A 20171-nucleotide genomic window follows, 5' to 3' on the forward strand; every position below is an offset into this window, starting at 1 on the left:
ACAGTCGTAACTGTAGCTTCAACTAAATTTGTCGCGCTCAGATCACAGCAGGAGTAAAGACTACGTGCGCTGCTCGTTTGAGATACGGCTGTCATGCGCAATGTTTTTCGGCTTCTTTAAATATTGTTCGGCGTAGGGGATTTCTATAGTGAGTCACTAATGAAACCAATAATGGTCGCCCGAAGAAATGTGCAAAAATAAATTTTCTAATTTTGGGGTTTTAACGCACCAAAGTTACCCCTGGGCTGTGAGGCACGCCATAGTGGAGGGCTCAGGATTAATTTCCGCTACCAAGGAGGACCTTTAAGGTGCGCCGAAATCTCGACACACGGGCGTCTTTTTCTTTTCACCTTCATGTAATAAACGACTACCGCGACCAACGCATAAACCACTGAGCCAGCGCGACGGGTCATAAAAAAGAATATCGGGCCATGTTGTAGCCAAAATGCCTAGTACCAACTCTACAAAAACACGTTCTCCCCGTTAACGAAATGTTTGCCGGGATAAGGTGTAGGTTAAGGTTAGCTGTTTTTAAGGTTAGCTAAATAATTTGGTCGATTTCCCGTAAAAAAGATGCTTTATTGCTAGCAGCATGGTTCAACATGCATGAACATTCAACTTACAGATAAAGGCGGACATTCAGTGAAATTTAGATTCACAGAATGTTTTCAATGGTACCTCCTATATTTCGTGTTTGTGCAGCTCGAAAAAGGATAAAATTGCGAAGCATTTGTTCCCCGTCAGGTACTTCACACACGTAAAAAACAAACATCAGTTAAATACGAAGGTTCAAGCCCTATACTTACTCCTGATGAAATATTATCATGAGCAATCCGAAGCAGTTTACTCTGGTCAAGGTAACCTACATCATGCATTTCTTCTTTGTACTAGACTACTCCAGTGCCTGTCTCGTTACCACTGCGGGAGAGAAGGCATTGGCGCGCATGGTTCGACCTGAGGTTGTACGGTACGAATTTCCGGTTCTGTGTTGAACGATATGTAACGATATGTTGAATGATTTCTGAAAGGCTACAATTTCTAGAGCGCATTTAGAAATGGAGTGTGGTGGCTACCGAAGTAGGACTTCAAGGAATGCCTCTCTCGAGACGGCCTGCTTTGCGAGAAGGCAACCTCTACATTCCTTTGAGACAGACTATGCTTCAAACATTTTTGGGGGTCTCAAATGAGATCTTAAAGGTTCACTGTTTTCGCATCATGCTCGTTCCTGCAGATGCAGGAAAATGTCTTGAAAATTTCTAGCTTGCGCCCTTTCAAGGGGAAAGCCTGCCGGAGCTTTTTCATGGGTACCTTTTACATACACGCCCCCCCCCCCTCTCCTCCTTCGGGACAGCAGCACGCATTTTTACCGTCCTGAATCCACCATATTTCATCTTAAGCAACCCAACCTCATTCCATTTTCAGCACCGTGTTCTCCTTTAAGGGGCACTCACATCATGACATTCTTATGGGGCTTGCTACTTCACGACTTAAGGGCTTCAAAGCAATCGCGCACAAATAAGAAAACATTTACAAATGCATACAAAAATTCGCAACGGCCTAGTTTGCTTATTTTTCAAATATGTCACTTCTGTACTCAAATAAAAATATAAAACTCGCTTGCTAGACAGATAGCGTCATGTAGTGAAAACTGGATAAACCAAAATGTATTTCTCCTTTATAAATTTTTTTTAATGGAAGTAGTGATATATACCTAAAAGAAGCAAACTAGGCTATTCAAAGCATTTCTATTAATTTGTAAACCTTTTCGTATTGGTACACGATGCTTTTTAAGCCTGTGGGTCATTTATTCCACCCGAATGCGTGCTGATCCACCTTTACCTACCTGAATTAGTCTTAATACACGTTAACCCCCACTTTACCCATTTTACCAATCATTACAATAACTCACTAAAAATCATCATTACCTTGGTAATTAACTTGGTAATTGCAGCTCTATTCTCGCAGTGCTTGAGAGGGGGAGAGAGAGAGAAAGAGAGAGAGAACAGCCTTAAATGAATGATACTGGTGAGGTTAGCCTGGCCGAGGCACCTACATTGCTACACCAGAAGTATGAAAAAAAGGTCTTGAGGTCTTGAATGGTGCCAAACGCGTGGAAAATTGCGAATTTAGTTCTCCTACTTAAGAAAGGTGATGCTGAAGAGCACAAAAATTACAGGCCTATCAGCCTGCTCTCCGTTACCTACAAATTATTTGCCGAGGTAATCCTCGATCGCATAGGTGCCACTTTGACCTTTCAACATCCACGACAACAGGCGAGTTTCAGGAAGGGTTTGTCAACATTAAACCATATTTACTCTATCAACCAGCTAATGGAAAAGTGTTCAGAGTATAATGCTCCGCTGTATATGGCATTCATAGATAACGAAAAACCATTTGACTCAGTGCCCACAAAGGCAGTATTAATCACATTACGTGAACACAGGGTAGACTAGCCATATATTGCGCTCTTACAAGATGCACGGGAACTATCCAACCCCATCATAGAACATGTAAGTTTCCCATACGACAGGGTGTCCGGCAAGGGGCCACAATATCCCCCAATTATTTACAGCCTGTCTCGAGAATGTGTTCAGAAACCTTACGTGGAGGAAAAAAAAAAAAGGTCATAATTATAGAGGAATATCTCAGCCACCTAAGGTTTGCAGACGATATTGTCGTGCTCACTGGAAGCAGCTACAATTTTCAGCGCATGCTTTACCAACTGTCCTGACAAAGTATGATAGCAGGCTTGAAAATAAAATACGAAAAAATCCAAGGTAATGTCCAATCAGCATGCCAAAGACGAGAGTTTAAGGTAGGTAATGAAGTCTTGGAAGCAGTAGGCGAATACGTATACCTTGGGCAAGTCACGGCTGCTGATCCAACAGATGAAAGCGATATTACCCGCAGAATAAACATGTGGTGGGCTGCTTTTGGAAAGAATTCAGATATCCTGACTAGTAAGCTTCCCCAGTCACTCGAAAAGCTTGTATTTAATCGATGAGTTCTTCCAGTAATAACGTACGGGGCATCAAATTAGGGTCTCACCAAACGACTTGAAAGGAAACTTAGGTCGGCCAAACGGGCTATGGAGAGTAGCATGCTAGGGGCCACGCTGACGGATAGGAAACTGGCCGCGTGGTAAGGGAACATACTAGGGTGGAAGACATCGTAGTGCAAATGAAACAAAGGAATTAGACACAGGTCATGCGCGTGGGGAACAACAGGTGGACCATCCGTTTAACAGAGTGGCTCCAAATTGACCGTAAATGTGGTAGGGGCCGGCCGACGACAGGACGGAGAGACGAGCTGCGAAAAATCGGGGGAAAAGCATGGACCCAACTAGCACTCGATAGCCGTGGTTGGAGATCTTTGGGAGAGGCTTTCGTTCTTCAGTGGACATAACCAGGCCGCTGCTGCTGCTGCTGATGATGATGATGAATGAACTCTCATCTCTTAAACACAGATGGCGTGGTTTGGTTCACTGCTGGCCTTCTTTGGGTTCTTGTAAATTTGCATGTCGACGCTTGGCTCATTCTTAGCAGGCGTTGCCCGCAGAACGATGCTGACCTGACTCTTAACGCATTTGACTATTACAGGCTGGACTGCGAAAATGTTCCCCAAAGTTGTCCGTGCTGCGGCCGTATTCGCCGCAGTTTGTGGATGCATTATGGTGCTCCTGGAAGTAGGGTCTACGTGCAACACGCAAGTGCCCCGTACGACATTTTCTTCAACCTTTAGAGGGGCCATGAAATCAAGTGCAACTTTGGTTTATGAAAAAGACTGCTTCGTTTCGATGACAATAATGTCACCTATATCGCAAAATTCAAATAAGTGATCGCGATATTAGGGAAAATAGATAAAGTAGTGGCGATTTCTCTATGGCGTCACAGAATCGATTGTTGGTGCGATTGGTGGCCGCCGTCCGAAGGGTCTGGTCTGGATGATTGTAATGAGGCCCCGTCATTCCGTTTAATCATATCACTTGAATTCCCAAAGTAAACACACCGATAACTAAGTTATTGGTACTAGCCCATAACAAGCCACTCCTAGCCACATTGCGTGAGTGTATCGGGGAATATGAAAGTTTTACTACATTTCTTCCGTTCTTTTCGTCAAAAAACACCGTTCGTGGCTTGAATGGAGCTGCGTTAGTTACCAAAGGCTAGTTCTTTTAAAGGGACACTGAATGGAATAAGTCAAGCTCCCGCTTTTGCTTGCACTTCGCAGACTGGCTCAAATTAACACACTTTTCATCGTTTGTCCGGTTGATAAGTTGGTAATTATTTTACAAAACCCGAAAGAAGAAAAACTACCATGCGCGGTCTGTGGCCGCAGCACCAACTAAAGGCTGTGACATCAGGAGGAGCTAGGTGCACCGTGATTGGACGATGTCCAAGATCAGCATTCAAATAAGTTTCGGTTTCGGCTCTGTAAAACAACATGCTTGACACCCGCCGTTATCGTTGGATGGGCATGCTCGATAGCTCAATGATCGCCATACCGCGCTTCTGCCATGTCGGCTGTAAATGCCTAAGATAAGCTTCCAAGGGCGGCTTGGAATGGTAGCAACCACTAGCGATGCCTGCGCAGGGGGTGACCGCCCTCCCGCAGACGCTCAAACGCCGTGCGCTTTTCCCACATATTTGGAGCTAGCCTCACTCATACCTGTATCGTAAAAAGCGTGTTCGCACCAGGCCAAGGGTCTGCTGATTTTGGCCTGTGCCCACTACCCGCAAGCAGTCGGTGCTATGGCAACAGCACTCCAACGAGAACTCGCTAGCGCGGCAGTGTCAGCCTGCGCACGTTCTGCGAACTAGTTCGTAGAGCAGGGAACGTGACGGCCCAAAAATGGTGAACTCGGTATAGAAAACATAGGCCGAAAACGAAAAAGTCAACTTACAAAAAAAAAAAAGGAAAAATGTACCCTCGGGTATTCGAACTTGTGACCTGCAAAACAGCATACCTAGCGCTCGAGACCACTAGGCCACGGGCCAGCGCTGCCAGCATTGGAAATATAAGCTAGATACTGTATAACTTTTTTTTCTTTTTTGAGTATATACTGTATAACGAGTTTACACTTTCATTTAGTTTTAGCATTTCAAGCAGCTTAGGTGACTCTTTGTTGTATAGCGCTCGTGCCGCAAGGGCCCCCAAATTTCCACAATATCTCATTCTAGCAATTGCATTCCTTAGACAGAAAAGCGTTCGCAAATGTGTGGTCGTGCTGCAGACCGCTGTGCTTGTTCACCCAGCGCCAAAAAGTGCTTCCTGCTTCCTAGTTTTACGCTGTATCGTAAAAGTTGCAGTTGCTTTTATTTCCTTAGTACCTGTATTTACTTCGCTGACTCTTCTCCCGCCTTCTATTGGCCTTATATTTTCCTACTAGCGTACCAGTCTGCGAAGCGTCGCATGTGCGCTTGTGCAGCGCTTGCGTGGAGCGACTTGGACTTGGAGCTGGATACAAGGCACAAAATAATAAAGTAAAGAAAGGCACATTCTTCCATTCACAAACGTGTCGTGGCTTTCAACTTAGCGAACGAATTGCGACGGCCCGTCGGCGGCCGGCGGACTAAACGCTGGGCTGGTCGGCGAGCCATGCAGTAGCGCAGTCAAGCCAAGTCATTTCCTCCTGCCGTCACACGAAAACGCCACAGAAAATGGGCTAGGATGCATAGAGGAGGACACCATTTTTAAATTGCTTTCTATACTAAATAAATTCGCGTAAACGCACTCAGAGTGGTCGAAACATGGCCTATAGGCCTTATGCAAAATCTGCTGCCCTGTCGCGGCCACCGCGAGCGCGACCGCCATGTTCAAGGGCTCAACTGGAAAGCGGAGCATCGAACTGCAGCGAGTTCCCGGCGATCTATCGTTTCCTGTCGTCCAGGATGCCTACATACTGTTGTGTGCCATGTTGCACACAAAGTTGGAAACAAGGATGCTCAAAGGGCAAAGGTAAGAATGCTAGAAGTCAAAGTATTAATGTTTATTGCGTGTCGCGCGCGCGTGTGTGCGTGCCGCGCGTGCGTGTCGCGCGCGCAGCGAATCGTATCCGTGTAAAATTCGTTCATGTAACAATGACAACAACAAATTATGTCCGTGTGATATGAAAGGGGTAACCAAAGAACTGCCTGCTTGTCTCAATATGCCAGAATTACCTCGCGCTAACGCAGCGGCGATTGCGGACTATACTACTTCGGTGATCGGCGCGAACGCGACCTCGCGCTAACGCAGCGGCGATTGCGGACTACTACTTCGGTGATCGGCGCGAACGCGATCGAAGCTATAAAAAGAATTACAGCGAATGCTGAATGGAACGGCCAGCGCTCGTGCGTGTAATACTGATAAATTAGCATTCGTGCTTGCTGGTCCGGTGTTTTAAATTACTTGATCCCTCGGAACCAGTAGTGTCAACTGGCTTGAACATAGAGGGTGCAACCGCTGTGTTTACATGCTTTGCGAGTTCAAGGCGAACGTCGCTGCTACAGTTCATGTCCGGACGTACTTTATGTACTGTTTGAAAGATCCCGTTTTTTACATTCTCACAACGAAGAGAAGTTTGCACGCGATGTAAGCATTCTGCGTTCACACCAAATGCAGGGCGAAATGAGTTCGAGTGGTCGCGTGAACGAACTCCGTGCCGAACACGAACCATCACTTGATCCGCGATTTTTCTTGCCATGAATGACGATTATCTGGCCAAAAGCACACGCAAAAGAAAAAAAAAAACGCTGCGCAAAAAAAGATGCCCTTCTAACGAAAAAAGATACATGGAAAAAGACGCAGTTTAGGTACATTTATTGTATGCCTTAGTTCTGCAATTAGCGCAATAAATGATTATTGAGCATTTTCAGTGCATAATTGAGGAGGTAGAACGAAGGGGTGGAGGGGGTAGCTGTTTCGTAGACATTGTTCTCTGGGGTGTACCACCGTTGTACCCTCTCATTTTATCAAGTATTTCTTTGCTACCTTCCTTAGGTGAACCTATCGTATCGTACTTGCGATTACAAGCTAGCACACACTTTCAGTACGGAAAACAAGCTAAAGAGGTTGTTTTTTTCCCTCCATGGCAATCATCACATCATCTCATTTTTGCAGGTGTCATTCCACTGCATTCCTGATGGTGAAGAAGCTCGCAAGGCATGGCTGACTGCCATGAAAAAGGACCCCCCATTCAATGTCAGGACTGCCAGAGTTTGTTCGCAGCACTTTACTCAAGATGATTTCTTGAAGAACATAGCAAGTGGTCGAAGAACACTGCGTGAAGGAGCTGTACCTTCGGTCTTCACATTCAGGAAGCCAAAAAAGACTAGGAAGCCCCCAAAACCCCGGACCATCCCAGTAGATCCGAAGAGGAGTCGCACTGCTGTTTCCGAGGTGGAGACACGACCACCACCACAGACCTTGGATGCTGAAGAAGACACTTCAATGAGCCTGTCACCAGCTGCTAGTGCTGAAAGCAGATCCCCTGCCGAGTCAGAGAAAGATACTGAAATTATCCGCCTTCACACAGACAAAATAAATGAAACGAGCGCCACAAGCAAAGGCGACGAAAATATGACAGCCTTTTTAATGACCCTCGCACAAACAATGCGCTTGCGCATGATGCGTTCAGGTGTGCTTTCACGCGACAGAAAGCGCAACCCGCAGTCCATAGCGTTAGTCCTATAAAAATTAATCACCAACTGTGTTCGATCGTTTGTAATCTGCACATTCATTATCGTTGCAAGAATTCCTTAGTATTTATTTTTCATTCAAAACGCTTCCATCAATCGAAAATTTACTCTGCACCGGGCTGCAGCATTGCAGTGCTATTTGATTTCTTAAAAACGGGATTTTTTTTTTGCGAGCGACCCAGGATTGCTGTTACAAAAACAAGCGCAAAGTTGAATCGCGGAAGAGCGAGCATTCGTCAATGTTTTTTCGCTTTCATAAGGACGATTTATCGCACTGTTTGTTGCAAAACACGATACCCCAGCGCTACTTGAACAAACAGGAGCCGTGAGCCAAATATTTATTGCATAAAATAAGAAACGCACAAGAAGTGAAACGGAACACGCGTGTTGCGGCTGCCCGAGCGACTGATTTTCCAGAACTTCGATTTGCGTGCGGCACCATTGATGGCTCGGTAAGCTTTATAATGTAATTCATTCTAGGCACCATCAAAGAACTGCTGCGCAAACTCAAAAGCACATACAAATAACAACAAACCAAGAGTACTTACCCGGCGCACCGTTTCGTCTTCATCGTCGGCAGGCAAACGTACGATTCGGTGGCGAACTTGTAACTGCGCTCCAGGTGCCGTTGCGATTGCGTTTTGGACGCGTAATATGTCTCCGCGAAGCCGGACGGGAACCGGGGCAACGCAGACAAGTCCACACACCATTCATCAGTCATTACGTGCGACAACACAGCACGAGACGTGCAGCGTGTCACCAAGAAGCGATAACACGCACGCGCAGCACCTTGTAGCACACGTATTCCCGACCGGCGCTATCCTTAAACATGGCCACAGAACAGGGAGGATTTTAGAGAAGCAAAGGTCTAGCTTAAGGTCCCTAAAATTACTAAGGTAGCGCCAACTGCTCCCTCCTTCTCCGCTGCCCTCCTCTTTTTTCTCTCCCCTCACCCGCGGCGCCGTGGTCCCTTTAACTCCGCGGCGGGGCCGCCATATTTGTTGGCTTCCTCAGAGCAGACGCCCTCGCAATGCTTCGGGCCGCTCGCTGCAGTTTTTCGTGCAGTTTGCTCTTGTTTTCGCGCCGCAATCGCTCTTTGGTAGCATTAATAGTATTTCTAGAGCCCCGTTTTACCAACACACATTAAGTGAGGCTGTTTTGTTATATCTTTTTGTCTAGAAGGGGATATTTGCGGGGTGGATGCCGCGGGCGCATACGGACAGCGCGGTGTTTGTTTACGTGTGCGGCATGCTCAGGATAGTTCGTGAACGCGAAAGGATCGAACGTGGACGTTTCAAACTGCTCTGTTACATAGTATTTCTAGAGCCCCGTATTACCAACACGCCCTAGGTGAGGATGTTTTGTTGTATATTTTTGTGTAGAAGGGGATATTTGCGCGATGGATGCCGCTGGCGCATACGGACAGCGCGGTGTTTGTTTACGTGTGCGGCATATGCCCAGGATAGTTCGTGAACGCGGAAGGATCGAGCGTGGACGTTTCAAATTGCTCTGTTACAGCAATTCCGTTCTTGCATTTGCGTGATTAAGTTGTGGTCGTGCAAGCGCTGCACAGAGGGATTGCGCATGGTTCGCGGTGACCTTGGTTCGCGGCAGTTCGAGCGCTGCGCTGGCTTTTGTGCGTTCGCGTTTTTAAGTGCGAATCACTTTATAAGCGACCCCAAACCATCCACCGCCGGCGTCGGCGGCGTCGGCGTCCGCAGTGCTCCTCTATAAAGAAACAGCATCCGGCAACAGGTTTCGATCCGCGGACTTTGCGGCCGCAGCGCGACGCTCTACCGACCAAGCCACGGACGCGACGTGATATCAGCGTTAGTGACGCGCCTTATATCTTTAACGCATTCAAACTACGTCGTCAGCGGCGTGCGTTGGCGACTCAGCGGCGTTATAGCGGCTTGATAACTGCGTGGTGTACACGTGATACTACAAACCCGATGGAAGAGATGGAAGAGAAGGCGGCGAGGCGGTGGGCTGCGGGGGCCGAGCGCAAGCGCCGCAAGCGGGCCGACAACCGTGCATTCGCACTTTCACATTCTCCCCCTCGGGGAAATGCGGGGAATTTTTTGCGTTAGTTGTAGATCATTAGGCAGCGCTCAGTATGCGTCCCGCATTAGCTACTGACATTCATTCCACCTTTATTCCGTGCGCTTTCCGGTGCTTTGATGCTGTTGCAAGATATATCACCTTCACGTCGTTATAGGCTGCTGTCAGGGTCTCCTCGTTGGACTCGCCCATGACGGCTGTACTTCTGGCAGTGCGTCCGTGGCATAGCAATGTTCGTGCGATTGGCGTTCACAATTACTTCGAGTAAGGCCCTGTCGGGCATATCTGGAAAAGGCTGGTACAAAGAACGCGCAGTTAAAGAATGCGCTCAGCTTACAATTAGCTGTAGTGCCCAGTTCTATAATAACTACCGTATTCCAAGGCCAGAAGCGCGCTAACAAGCGCAATTGTGAATCCTTTTTATGCTGTACAGCTAACATTGATTCATGTGTGGGCTTTGATAAATTACAGCTTGCTACAGCCGAGCTGGCCGTGACTGCACTGACCTTATTCGAGCAGCCGAAGGCACAACAACTCGGCATCGCGAAGCTACATAAAGTGACGGCGACGCAACACTTGTTTGAAACGAGCAGCTGACTCTTCGGTTGTTATCGGTTGTTATACGCTGGCGGCTTCGATAAGGCCTGCTCCGAGGCAGCTGAGCCTAAAATGGCGAATTTAAATGGACAGTGGCGGCGAAGAGAAGAAAAAACAAACAACGCGAGGACGAGTTACGTCACTGGCCGTTGGCCAATGGCGCGCGGCGTTCGCCGGCGAAAAAGAAAATGGCAAAAAACGAAGGAGGGAAGGAGCGCGGGCGTGGGCGAAAGGCGGCGAGATCTAAAGATGGCGCTACCTAAGTAATTTCAGGGACCTTAGTCTAGCTTTGCCTGTAGTGGCAGAAAAAGCGTAGTGGCGGCGTCGTGAACTACCGAGAAAGCCCGCTTGATGGCGCTGTAAACAAGGCTTTGTAAACATGGCGGATGCTTTTTGCACAGGCCGCGTGAGCTCCTTAATAACATGGCTGCCCTCGCACGGCGGCCACCGGCTGGCTCGCTACTCCTGCTGGTTCCTGGCATTCCTGGCTGGCACGCTGCCGCGTGTTTACTTGCGCCGCGCTAGTGAAGTGATGTTACGCCAGGTGACCAGATGGCCTCGACTGGCACAGACCACAGTGAGCAGCAAGTGAGAACAAATCGTTTATTGACATCCGCAAGTTTACAGAGGCCAGGACATCATTTCATTTCGATCGCTGCAATTGTACGTCGCTTTCGTGACAACATTTTTTTTTGCCATAAGAACTCGTTTACTTGCGCTAAGATTTCGAAGGAAGGGCGCACATTGCTTCCAATATTCTGCTGCCCGTATCTTTTTTTTCTTTTTGGACGTCGCAACAAGTTACGAAGGACACAGACGCTTGGAAATTCTCTCGGAATAAAGCGATAGTTATTGCGAACTCCATCGCTTACTGCCACGTTGCTTACTGCGAACATATCTACATTTGAACGTAGCAATGAAACTAAAATCCGTGAGCGAGTGTTTGAGGCACGGCGTTTTTTTCTCTATCTCTTTTGGGGGGTGCGACAGGCCCCAAGCACGCGCTAAGCAGCATCACAAGTTTAAAGAAAAAAAAAACACCTACAGCGTTAAAAATATTTATCTGACTTTTTTTACCAACACTGAAAATTTTACAAGTACTCCGATATGCTCTGTTGCGGGAAAAATGCTAAGTAGTTAATTGCTAACTAGTTTAATTAGAGTAATGCTTTTTGCATGCTCCGTTATTATACTTGATGCTGGCATAAACAGTAGCTTTACCGTTCAACATTAGGATGTACATAACGGTGGTAACAGCTGTTTATTACGCTCTAGGGTGGTTACGAATCATGTGCGGTAATTAATACTCATGAATGAAATATTTCACTTGCTGATGACATATAGAATGTAATTAAACATGTTGGGTCTAAATAATTTTATCTTCATATTTACACAGTAAAAATACGACATGAAATTTAATTTCCATAAGCAAGAGAGGATAAATATGATTTCAGAACCCAGCTGCACAATAACGTATCACGCACCCTGTGTTGACTCGCACTTGCACGTCGAAGAGCCACATTTTTGGTTCCATTACCCTGATTAACACCGTTTGCTGCAAGTTGAATTTCACCTTGTTAATCTTGTATTCTTTTTGTTCTCATCGTCTTATTTTTTAGTATGCGTTGCAACGCTGACTATACTTCGGCCAAGAGCCCCCTCCCCTTATGTAATGCCCTTTCAGGTGTAAATAAATGAACAGAAATGTTGAATTTTGCCAGTAATAATGTGGATGGCCTGATACTGTATTGACAGTAAAATTTTAAAAGCACTTTTTACGCTTCAGTGATTCATAAATGTGAAAAAACCATGCACATCAGTAAGCAAGACTTACAAATACGATTTGACGCTGCAATGCATGGACTGCACTGCACAATTCGGTACACGACTTAAAGTTCTTAGTCTCCTTGTAGGTTCAACCAATAGTATCTACTATCTTCCATTCCTTACAATTTAGAACAAGACCTGCCTGCGTGCACTATTTTTGGGAGTGACATCATGGTGCATTGATTGAATAGTTTTCACCCACTTGTGCAACAATTTGCAGTCGGTGGCTACAGGTAAATTTGCGCCCTGGAGGGAACTGGGATTTTCACATGCTTACTAACTGAGTGTAGCAGTGGCCTCCCTTGTTATATTTGATACAAAAAGCCCTTGCTAAGTATTCGCAGGCAACCCATCCAACTCGCTAAAGCAATCTGCCCTTGAGGTACAAAGCCCCACACATCCTCATTCTTCACTTTTGCCACAAGCTTATCCCTGTTTCTAGATGACCCGGGCTACTACATCTCCAGACCTCCAAGACAAACTCTGACCCCTCACATTTCTTTGTGTACAAAGGTTTAAAGGCCACCTGCAAGGTCCACACAGCGCTATTAACAAAGGAGACACCTACTCGATCACCAGAGCATAGAATCATAGTTTCTATCAGAAATGAGCTGCTCTAATAAAGCTTACTTCCTCTCAGCTTCTTGCACGAACTTGCTTTAGGCTAACAGGAGCTGTACAGTTGGTCTTACAGCAATTTTTTTGTGCGAAGTGTTGTAAACGTACAGAGAAAGTGAAGTACTCTTGAGCAGCAGTGAAAGGGAATGGAAGAAAGTAAACTAGAACCCGCATTTGCTTCCTTACATTTGCCAATGTGTACACATCGTGATTTATTAATAAACGTTGAATTTCGGGGCTAGAGTGAGCTTAGTGGCTAGCCAGATAACAATATCACATCGCACATTTTGATGCGTGTCAATATTTGCAGTATACGAATACTCGCCCGAAGTTAAATATTTTTAGACACCGAATATCGTGTTCTTGAATTGAACAACTTTTCCATTCATACTCAGAAATATGCACATCACATGTATGAACGCATTGATATATGCTGAGCTTCTTTTTAACATTTGGTGAAAATACCTGGCACTTTGTAACATTTATCTACAGGCAATATAATACATTTGCTCGTGCTGAGAACTTGGTCTGGTCGCCTTCCGGTGTGTGCTTCTTTGTTCTTTGGTTGTATCTGCAAAAAAAAAAAATCAAGGAATGAGTGAAAAATGTAAATTAAATTGGAAGAACGAATAGTTAAGAGAATCATGTCACACAAATTCAGAGAAACAAATATAAGTGGAAGTTAAATATACATAAACACACCAGTCGGGCGCATGGCTGTCATATCAGGCAAGCACGAAGAGTTGAAATGGCCTGCCAGTCCTTGGTGCAGTTGTTGCGTGCGCCGACAATGTTGAAGGTTCAGCCAGAATGTCTAAATGAACACCGACCTCTGAAAAATGAAATCACGCTGTATTTTTGAGTTCACGCGTATTAACCATGACGCAAGCATCATCTGTCACAAGGCATGCTAATATAACCTAACTCGCATTACCCCGTCTCTATGAAGGCAAACTTTAGTTGTAGCAAAGCGCTGTTGACTATATGCTCACTAACGCGTCAAAGCAGAAAGGCAACAGTTAGGTAAAGCTCGGGGGAATTACTGTCTTTTGGTAGCCTCAAAAGTTCCATCCGAAATAATGCCACACCTGTTGAGGCAAATGCGCCCACAACTTTTCGGGTTCTAGATAGTCAGAAATGTTCGAGAGGGGCCAGGACAGTTGAGAGTAATAAGACAATATTACAGCGGAAGTCATGCACAAATGAGGTATTGACGACGACAACGGTTGTTTGCACCGTCTTTCTAGCGCAGTGCATAACACTCACCGTCTGTTGGAAGAATCAAATATTCTGGCCTCGACAGCTGTCTTCCGATGCAGAATTTCCCACAGTTGTCACTCCACAAGCACTCAATTCCCGTGTTTTGTCAGTCCTCTCAACAACTGATGGACGCAAAAGCACATAACAGCAATAACAGTCACGAAACCAGTGCTCCGCGCACATAGAAACGGTGGGCCGTTGCAGCGGTTTCAATTTGAATTGTCGGCTTTGTGGTTGCGAATTCAGAAGTGCGGTGGTGCACCAGTCGGCTGTTCGTAAAAACTTGCGTACATTTTTGCTCAACGGATGTTTGATGCGGAACTTGTTAATAATATTTTAACAAAACATTGTAAGCGAACTTTGTTGGCTTTCTGAGTCACGGAATGAATGTTTTGTATTCCATACCAAAAGTAACCTTTCTTTTTCGCCGTCTGGTGGACTTGATGGTCGAAAACTTCGCTGTAGGTTGGTCACGTGGGGTGTCGATTTTTACGCCGCCTATAGGGAAGACAGGGAACGTCCGAGCTTGAGAGGCCTGACATGGCCTCGAAGCGAGGGTTCGATTCGGCTGCGACAGAGGGCAGCACTTTTGCATAAGGCCTATAGACTCCGGAAACAATTTGCGCTAGTGATCCCGCCATGTTTACAAATCACTTCAGTGCCCCTTCAAATTGAACAAAATTGTATTTTGTGTTCACGGTCCCTTTAACTAAGTTAGCTTCAGTGCTTGATTCCACGTTTCACTACTCGTAGCCAGCCGTTAGTTTCAAGGGGATCGTTTGTTGTCGCTATCCCGCACCGATTTTTTTGGCCGCAATTGAACCCGTGTTTGCCCGAGTATAGTTATGTTTTGAAATTTTCGCTACCTGCATTTTTCCATCTCTAGTAGTTGTCTCATCAAAAAAAAGACTAGATGACGTATCTTTATTTTCTGTAGGTTTCCAAAAAACCTAACATGAGGGCCCCCCAACGATCGCTGCAAAATGCGCTTTCTAGGTTAAGCCATTTAGGGTCCATCAAAAGTTTGAAACAGGGCATTTTTCTGCATCAAATTGCAGCCTTTCATATTACACAGGTAACTGTCACTAAGTAAACTTTCCGGGCAAACGTATTTGCGCGTGTTATGGTTGATGTACTCTGTCCCGGTTTGAGCGGAATAGTAAGTAATTGTGGTGCACCCATCACTCGTTCAAATATTAGCTCATGGACCAAGACTCATGAAGGCGAAGAAATTCTTCGGCGATGTAATGCGACGGTGCTCTAAAGAGATCACCGCCGTCGTCAAGCAAGTGCAACCAAGTCAAGCCAGGAAGGTACGTGCTGAATCTGACATTACACCCAGAAAGAATGTCCCTAAAGACTGAATACAGTACAAGCTCGCGATTATTCAAACCCGGATAACCCAAATTTTTAAATTCAAACAAATTTCAAAAATTTGATAGGGCCGCTGTTTTCAATGTAGTATGTATTTCAAAGCCACCTAATTCAAACTGGTCCATCACGTAAATTCGGTTAATTCGTACTTTATGCTCGTGTTTACCGGAAAATATCTGTTGGATGTGCCGCGTCTAGCTGCATATTTGCATCCTCATATGACTGACAGTCGCAAATAAAGCCGATTACCTGCATACACGTTTCAAAGCGGAATTTTTCCGAATCGAAAACTTTGTTTTGAACTCTTTTAAGAAGACGAAGGAGTCATCCATGCGTGATTCTTTTTTTTTTTTGAAAGTGTGAATAGCACTTGAGTAATGTGTGTGAATGTTGTAATATTAAATATATGTGAATGTTTCGCTGCAACAAACGTTTGCGTGCTACCCCTAGTCCTATTTATGAGATACCCTAACAATTCAAACAAAAGCACAGGCTCCCTTCTGGTATGAATTATCGCGTGTCTACTGTGCAAGTTTGGATCATGGGAGAGACTTCTTTCTTATCGATTGTGGGGTTCAAAACGCAGAAGCTGCACCTAGGAAATGAGGCGCGCAGTAGTTCAGGGCTTCGGATTAATTCTCACCACCTGGGGATCTGTAACGTGCACCGAAATCTCGACCCATGGGCGTTTTCAGTTTCCGCCTGCATCAGCCGCCACGGCCGGAGTCAAACCAGCGTGCTTGGGCTCAGCAAAACAACGCTAACTTAGCACTCTTAAAAAAATTCCCCGCATTTCCCCGAGGGGAAGAATCTGAAAGTGCGAATGCACGAGGTGAATTTGCGCGGTTCGGTAATGTTCGCGAAAGAGAGATCACACACACACACACAACTACAAAGAAAGAAAGATGCATTTATTCACAGGCACCTATTTGTGTTGTCGTTGTACTTGATTGCTAGAGCGGATCTCAGCTTTGAAATTTCGTGTCAGTACTCCTTTAAGCAGGTGCATTAGCCCTTCTCACGCACGATTCTTGGCCAATCCCCCACGTGGGTATGTGCCATGTCAGCGGCCAGGCAGCGCGCGCCCATCTCCCCCCGTTGTTAAGGAAGACGAGGAGATTCCTGGCCAATCCCCCACGTGGGTATGTGCCATGTCAGCGGCCAGGCAGCGCGCGCCCATCTCCCCCCGTTGCCAACGAAGACGAGGAGATTCCTGGCCAATCCCCCACGTGGGTATGTGCCATGTCAGCGGCCAGGCTGCGCGCGCCCATCTCCACGTGCGCGGACATCGCCGGTGGACGGAGGTTCAGGGTCGCTTAAGAAGTGCATTGCACTTAAAAAAGGTCGGCGCACTTACTAACAGAACACTAACCAGTTACTTGTTCCAGTATTGACTAGGTACTTAGTTGCTTTTACTAACTGGTCATGCATGACCTAGCAAAAAGCTATGCGTAACAATGTGGATCCGCAGAGTGCGCAATGCGACATGGACACATTAATCACGCACATATCACACGTGGACAATCAACAAGTGAATTGAGCAAGAAAGCCAACGGGATGCACGGGGAGAGCGAGTATTACTTAGCTACCTTAGAAATACATCTGCTCTTCTTGCTTTTATAGCCAGCAGCGCAAAGTCCCCTGAGAGAGTCGGTGGGCTTGTTGTAAAAATCATATATTTTAGCGATAATTTTAGAATTATGCATTTTAATATGAGCATATACAAGTCAGCATGTGGATTTGCAAAAACATTTTAATCGCGATTTCGTGTGGAAACAGAGCTGTACTAATTATGTTCAATATTTCATGGAATTTGTTACTTCAGTGAATGTTAGTATCAAACCAGCGGCAGTTACTAAGTGCACGGTCTAGACTAGTAACGGTTTTCACACTTAGTAGCAGAACCTACGTACCGTTCTAAATACAGCCGTTACTACCCTTTTACGGGCTTTTTTGTTAAGAGTGAGCCACTGAGCCACCAAGGCGGGCAGGAAGACTTTTTCATCCCGATGACAGTAACAGCCATTATATGGCAAACTTCAAACAAATAACCAAGATATTAGAGAGAACATACGAAGCAGTGGCGTCTCCTCAGCCACTTTCCGGCGACTTCTCCGTGTTCATACTTAATCACAGCGCGAAGGACGGGACAGACAGAAGAATAACCAGAGGACAGGCGCTGACTCTTAACTGAATTTATTGAAAACCCGCCACAAACATTATTACCGAAGGCCAACAACGCCGCACGTGTCAAAGTAGCATACAAAAACAAACAAAACCACATAACAAAAAAAGGAAAAAAAGGGAACATGACCTATCTGTCATTATCCATGAACTGGACCTCTTTATCAGTAAGCACCACTGAAGGGTGGCTCAGGCACTTTTCGCCCCTCTTGCCGATGTGATAGGCCTCAACTATCTGCTTCGGGTGCTCGGTAACAATATCAGTTTCCTGAAACACCGCGCGGCTGGCGCACGTGTGGCAGTGTCTGTCCTGTCCTTCGCGCTGTGATTAAGTATGAACACGCACCAACTCGCCCAACTTGCAACTTTCCTAGACTTCTCTATGACGTCCCAGAATCTCGCGCGTGCGATTGGTGACCGCCTGGCTAAGCCACCGCCGGGAAACGTGGCCGGGCGATTGTAGTGGGGACCTCTAGTTTCATTTGATCAGATGACTTGAATGCTAAAGTGCAGTGAACACCGAAAAATATGTTCGTGTTGCTGGCCCCTAATCGCATCGCTCCTGCCCGTATTAGGTCACTGCATCCAGAAATATAAAAAAAGCAATATTTCTTGCGTTTTCTCGGATAAAAAATATCTTGCGCGGGCTGGAATGGACTTGAGGAAGTCACCAAAGGGTTGTTCTTACAAACTGAAAGAGGTCATGTTTTGTCTTTATTTCTCCTGTAAGCAAAAGCCAAACGTCATATTTCAAATCTCCTTTCAGTAATCGCCTAATAACATATAAATCAATCATATAATATTTTTGATTTTTGGATGCAACAGATGATGATGGTTGGATGTTTATGGCGCATGGCCAACTGGGGCAAAGAGCGCCAAAACAATAGTCATATATGAGGAGTGAAACCTTAAACACTAAGTAAAGTCTGTAAAAACAAAAGTGAAATCACAAAACGAAAATGAGCATGGCTGGTGTATAGGGCCAGAATTCATGATGCGTGATAGGAAATGAGGTTTAAAAACTTGACGTCTGACAAATACTCAAACACACGTTTCACAGAAACAATGGCATCGTCACCTAGAAAAAACGATGGATGTAGGGGAATATGTTGTCTGTAGAGTTCTCTGAAGTGTTTGTGTCGTGTTGTGTGAAGTGCCTTGCATGTGATTAGTATGTGCACTACGGATAGCGCCTCTCCGCACCTGCTGCACTGGGGTCTAGAAGATCCCGTCAGCAGATACGAGTGCGTCGCATGGGTGTGCCCTATCCGCAGCCTACCCAAGGCGACTTCCGTGTGTCTGTTGTGTGAGTCAGCTGTGTACCGTCCCAAGTGTGGCTTTATTACATGTAGTTTGTTGTCTGTCTGTTCGTCCCAGTGTGTTTGCCATGTTCTGCGCAGGTGTGGCTTTATGTGTGGCTTGAGGTCTGTATATGGTACGGTTGTAATGTCTACAGTGTTCCTGAGTGCAGCAGCAGCGGCCCCCTCGTCTGCCAACTCGTTCCCAGCGATCCCTGCGTGTCCTGGGACCCAGCAGAGGACCAGCTCATGCTTTTGTGCATACACGGACATGATAGTGTTGAATACAAGATTAACTATGTGGTTTTTGGGGGGCTTGTGCGACGACAGTGCGCGAACAACACTCAAAGAATCTGTATAGATGACGGAATAGGGAATTTGATTTTCAAGGATGTGTCGTACAATCAGTAAAATTCCATACGCTTCTGCTGAAAAAATTGTTGTGTGCACGCTCATGGTTCTGGCTGCATTGAAATTTGGACCATAAGCAGCGCACGACACCATAGTGGAGGTTTTAGAAGCGTCACTATAAAATTCTGCACATGTGTATTTAAACTGCAAAGACAGAAAGTGCTGCAGTATTGCAGCTCGTGGTACACGATTTTTGTCAAGTCTCATAAAAGAAAGGTCGCACGACACAGGGCGAACTTGCCAAGGCGGTAAACTGTTAGAAAAGGATGACCTGTACACGTCTAAAAACGAAGCACGGAGATCCGAGGCTCGCTCTTTCACTATAAGTGAAAAGGGCAGAGGAACGGATGGGCGATTTACAAAAAGCACAGATGTGGATGTGTCGTTAAAGACAGGATAAAAAGGATGGTTATTCAGCGATGAAATTTTAAAAGCATAAAGTAAGTCCATGTACGTCCGTTGGTTCTCAAGGCTCCACCTATTACATTCGACATACAGACTCTCGACAGGGCTAGTGCGAAAAGCACCCGACGCAAGCCGTAGCCCCAAGTGTAGCACTGGGTCAAGCATTCGCAACGCTGTTTTAGTCGCCGACCCATATACCACACTGCCATAGTCTAAACGAGACCCAACCAAAGCAGTATAGAGCCGTAGTAGGAGTTCTTTGTCGGAACCATACGATTGGTGGGAGAGAACCTTAAGTATATTCATTGTTTTGAGACATTTATTTTTAAGTTCCTTGATGTGGGGAATGAATGTGAATTTGTGGTCAAACACAACACCTAAGAACTTGTGCTCCTTGTTCACAGGAAGCGACACTCCATTAAGATGAATGTCTGGGTCCGGATGGACCCCGCGCTTC

At 45.9% G+C, this 20171-nt stretch overlaps 1 protein-coding gene and 1 long non-coding RNA gene across 2 annotated transcripts in view; one reads left to right on the plus strand and one right to left on the minus strand.

Moving 5' to 3' along the window:
- Positions 1 to 20171, plus strand: part of LOC144141986 (uncharacterized) — an 81431-nt gene that overhangs the window by 362 nt on the left and 60898 nt on the right. Inside the window, exons 2-3 of the mRNA XM_077673416.1 lie at positions 3600 to 3716; positions 15243 to 15355. Of these exons, the coding sequence (XP_077529542.1) occupies positions 3614 to 3716; positions 15243 to 15355 (216 nt within the window). The 5' untranslated portion in view covers positions 3600 to 3613. The remainder of the gene's footprint in view (positions 1 to 3599; positions 3717 to 15242; positions 15356 to 20171) is intronic.
- Positions 13240 to 14215, minus strand: LOC144141985 (uncharacterized). The gene is made up of 3 exons (XR_013316786.1): positions 14049 to 14215; positions 13485 to 13614; positions 13240 to 13353 (listed from the first exon to the last, which is right to left on the minus strand). It is a non-coding gene; the product is annotated as an uncharacterized LOC144141985 (long non-coding RNA).

Source organism: Haemaphysalis longicornis, unplaced genomic scaffold (genome assembly GCF_048455015.1).
Source record: "Haemaphysalis longicornis isolate Haplotype H1 unplaced genomic scaffold, Haemaphysalis longicornis Haplotype H1 scaffold_6, whole genome shotgun sequence".
Taxonomy (NCBI): Eukaryota; Metazoa; Arthropoda; class Arachnida; order Ixodida; family Ixodidae; genus Haemaphysalis; species Haemaphysalis longicornis.